The 4702-nt window shown below is 35.0% G+C and overlaps 1 protein-coding gene across 1 annotated transcript in view; it reads left to right on the forward strand.

Moving 5' to 3' along the window:
* Positions 1–4702, forward strand: part of LOC107587602 (protein RTF2 homolog) — a 39664-nt gene that overhangs the window by 917 nt on the left and 34045 nt on the right. Inside the window, exons 2-4 of the mRNA XM_016275449.1 lie at positions 599–693; positions 830–923; positions 1837–1976. Coding sequence (XP_016130935.1) covers positions 599–693; positions 830–923; positions 1837–1976 — 329 coding nt within the window. The remainder of the gene's footprint in view (positions 1–598; positions 694–829; positions 924–1836; positions 1977–4702) is intronic.

Below are 4702 nucleotides of genomic sequence, written 5' to 3' on the forward strand. Positions count from 1 at the left end.
TATACATATATATATATATATATATATATATATATATATATATATATATATATATATATATACGTTAGCCATGAAAAGGCATGTATAGACAAAAACAATGTTTTATTTTTTCATTCACCAATCAGTTTTTAGGTTTCAGACTATTTTTAGCCAAACTTGTACAAAGATGGTTCTCAACAATGTTATATGAAAGATAACAGAACGATTTGATATGCTACTGTACTTTATTGAATATGTGCGCAAAATGTCCATAGATTGATATTCCCATTCCATACAATGTATCTATACATTGCATCTAATTTGCATATTAATGTGTTCTTGGGCAAACCGTGATGAAAAAAGAAGTGTAATAATGGGAGTGATAACTCTGCAACATTTTCATAAGAATATCTAATATTTCATAGGAATATTGATCTATAATTTCTTTCCCTATTGACTTGTTGTGCCTGACTCACAAACTTCACAACATACATTTATTTAATCTGTATTAAGGCTTTTTGTGAATGCATTTAATATTTGAATGAACTGCACTAAATATTTTCCTTTTTGATGTGTAGTGTTATTACAGTTAATAAATCTGAACTTTTTTGTTCTACAGGTCGATAAAAACGCAGAACTTGCTGCCAAATGGAGATATTGTGCGTTGAGTCAGGAGAAGCTGAAGCGGCCCATAGTCGCCTGTGAGCTGGGCAGGTACGCTATTCAATTCTAAATGATTGTAATTTTTAATTATTTTGTTCATGTTTTTACTTGTGAAGGTAATATATGGCCTGCAAAACTATGGTGAATTTTTGCAGTATTTGCGTAAAAATAATTTTTCTTCCACCAGACTGTATAATAAAGATGCGATCATTGAGTACTTGCTGGATAAATCAGCGGAGAGGCCGAACTCTGAGGTTGTGGCACACATCCGTAACATCAAGGTCAGTAAACAAATTATGAAAAATGATCATCATACTCTGAATGACAGTGTGTGGAAAAAAGCATTTTTTATTGGTTTATAAGCCTGCACATGATGTGTGAACTATGTTTTTAATGTCATTATTGACTACCTCTACATGCACTCATACTGCAATTATAATATTGCAGTTAAACTTTACCTCATGTGAACAATACTTTGATCAAACTGATGTGATTAAGCTCATAATCGTAGTAACCATAATCACATTAAAATATGTGATGTATGCCAATTTTAATTGCATGTAAACGGGAGTGAAGAAGTTTGCTTATGTCATGTAAATATCTTACTGCAATTAAATCTTCTGATTATTGGATAATCCACAAACACTGAGATACTGTCAGAATTTTTATTAATATTTTGAACGAGTTTTTATTTTTTATTTTACATTTTTTAGTAATTTTCTTGCATTTTTCTTTTTTTTGATTGATTTTTTATTTTTTTTTATGTGACCTGTTTAATTTATTTTTATTTTCTTTGGCCAAAATACTATATTTTTATCATGATTTACAGACACACCCACTAAAATGTCATTCATTGTAACAAAATGTTCTATTTAATATATTCTATTTAAGCATCATAGTGCAGCCCTAAAAACTAATTCATTGTAATTTTAAATCTTTACCAATCTTTGTCACTACCATTCAAATCACTATGTTTTACCCATTTGTCTGCTAGAAGTCATTGGAAATATAGTATGATCACTTATTCTTTTATATAATTTCATAAGTACATGTCAGAATAAGTAACTAGCTTAAAAATGTTTTAGTTAACGTTTATATTATTTTATATAACAATTTTTTTTATAGTTTTAGTTAACTTTACGTCTATAATTACGTCTATAATTACGTCTATAATATAAATGGTGTGTTTGACAGGACGTGAAGGAGCTGAATCTGACAGATAACCCGGCGTGGGAGGGCGAGAGGCACAACATTAAAGGGGACTGTTATGAGGACATGCACTGCAGCATGTTCATCTGTCCTGTGGTTGGTCTGGAGATGAATGGAAAACACAAGTAAGACCATATCTCACAGCTCACTTGCAGCTTACGCACTGCTTTTGACTTCAACCACAGCACAACTCAATCAGGCTTCAAGTAAGGGATAATGTGCATCGGTAAGCCCCACCCCCCCTTAGTAACTGTTGCTCACTCGGACAAACAAACTGAGCTGCTCACTGTCTTACAATGACAGCTGTCAGTGAAAACCTTCTTTCGAGGGGTTTCTGATAAATTTGGGACACAGATGGACCTTCAAGTGGGACTTAAATATGCCATGGAGGGATATTTAAAAGATGTTAAAATAAATATGTAAAAATACAGATCACAATGCAAACGGGAGGATTATGTTACGGTCGTCACAATTGCAATGACAACATCCTGGATCAATACCGTTCATATACGGCAGTGTAAGATTAAATTAATTTACATTTAACCAGATTAATATGGAGAGGAACTCTAATGTAGACCTTCATTTATGTGTTTTTGACTTTCACTGCACGGTACATGACGTGAGAACAGTTCGCTATTAAGGTTTGTACGTTAGCATGGACTCACTAACTTTAACATTAGCTAGTTTTAGCCAGAGATACCTTGCTGAAGCACAAGATAACATTAAGGTTCTGCTTGAGCAGATGAAAAGTGTAACTTAATGAGAGTATGAGAACCAGAAAATGAACGTTTTCGTCTTCATCGTGATTGGGGTTGAATGCTTAGGGACACTTTGCTCTGATTTGGTGGGATTTAGAAAATGGAATAAAATCAATTAAATTGCCTATCCTCTCAGGATACCTGGGATTAGTGTTACAAGATCCCCAGGCACACAGTTTTTCCATTTCTTTTTGCATAAAAACCATTAAACCGATTCGAGCTTCGGATCTTCCAATGTTTCTCTATGGTGCTGAAACCTAAAGATGTCCGAGTTCCGCTCCCCGTGCAACTGATACTCAACTGCCATTGGCTCATCTTCATTCGAGGGGAGGGGCTTACCGATAGGTCAATTGTACACATAATATTGAATTGAGCTTTAATATTTTATTGGCTAACCAAATGCAAAGCTTCCACGAAGAGAAACTGTTCCTAGCAAGAGTACAGCGCCGACTTCAGTTACCCGGATGAGCCTGTGTTAATAATTTTTACCGGTTGTTATCGAGGGATAACACACCTCGGAATGTCGTGACTGACCAATCAGAATCAATTCAGACCAATCAGAATTCCACAGAGCCATGTAATAATAGGAAACATCATAGTTAAAGATGAAGTATGTCGCATTAGTATACTTTCCCCTATCTCAGTGTATTATACAAAAATCTACTTTAAGAAAGCTAATCATTGGTGGATTCTTCTGAAAGTCATTCGGTTTAAACGACCAGTGACATGCTGCGAGTGTTCAGGAAACCTTTTTAAAAACAAAGCAAAACTATTGGTGCCTAAATTATGTATTTCACCTACAAGAGAATTAAAATAAAGGTTTAGACACTGAAAATGTAGTATAATACAGTACATTGGTTGGTGGTAGTTTGGGTGTTTTTTCTCACTATAAATTTCTGTAATGTAAGAGTGTTACTTGATCAGGATGAATAGCATAACACACATTTTTTACTTTTACTTTTTTCCCCCCTTCTCATTTTCCAATAAGTATTTGGACCCTAAATGTTATTGCATAGACCAAAAAATAAATTAAAAAAACTTTTGCTTACAGTATGTCTAAGTTGTTCATTAGTTAATGCATTAGATAGCATGAAATAACAATGAATAAGTTTGTAAATATACTATTAGTCATTTTTAATTTGTGTTCATACATATATTAACCATATTAATTTATACAACTTTAAATGTATCGGTATATGTAGAAATTAACATTAATCTACATTAATAAATGCAGTAAAAATATAGTTTATTGTTAAAGGGGTCATATGATGTTGCTAAAAAGAACATTATTTTGTGTATTTGGTGTAATGAAATGTGTTTATGCGGTTTAAGGTTAAAAAAACACATTATTTTCCACATACTGTACATGATTGTTTCTCCTCTATGCCCCGCCTTTCTGAAACGCGTCGATTTTTACAAAGCTCATCGGTCTGAAAAGCGAGGTGTGCTGTGATTGGCCAGCTATCCAGTGCATTGTGATTGGCCGAATACCTCAAGCGTGTGACGGAAATGTTACGCCCCTCACCATACTGTGATGATGCCCTGTCAGGCCGGAGCGATGATTCAAAAACATTAAAACCCATTATAAACGAGGCATTTGTTGCATCCAGTGGGGACATAATTACGGATTATAAGGACTTATACTGTCTTTTTACGCGTTTCATCGCACTGCGTAAACATAAAACTCTGTCTGCATTTGTGATCGGAAAAATGACAAACGACAAACGCTACTCTGCACTGCTCAGAAACTCGCGTTTGAATCGTCAGTGGCATATTCTTTATGTATAAAAAAACTTACTTCCAAAACTTAGTCTACTCTCCCAGGATCAGGAAACAGTCCTCCATAAAATGTGCTGCACACATCTGAATATTTGGGTTGAAGTGTTCTGGAACAGTGTTGTAAATACAACTTAATCACTGATTTCTAGTCGTGTCCTCTTTTGGAAGACCAAACAAAGTAGTTTCGCTTTCACAACAAAACACAGCGTCACACACGGCGGCCTAGAGTGAGCAGAAGCCGGGGGCTAGAGTGAGGAACGGCCAGCGGGCTCGCGGGCAGCCACATGTGACGACCCCGGGCTGGACTCCGCTTC

This window comes from Sinocyclocheilus grahami, unplaced genomic scaffold (genome assembly GCF_001515645.1).
Source record: "Sinocyclocheilus grahami isolate Dianchi unplaced genomic scaffold, SAMN03320097.WGS_v1.1 scaffold94.1, whole genome shotgun sequence".
Classification (NCBI taxonomy): domain Eukaryota; kingdom Metazoa; phylum Chordata; class Actinopteri; order Cypriniformes; family Cyprinidae; genus Sinocyclocheilus; species Sinocyclocheilus grahami.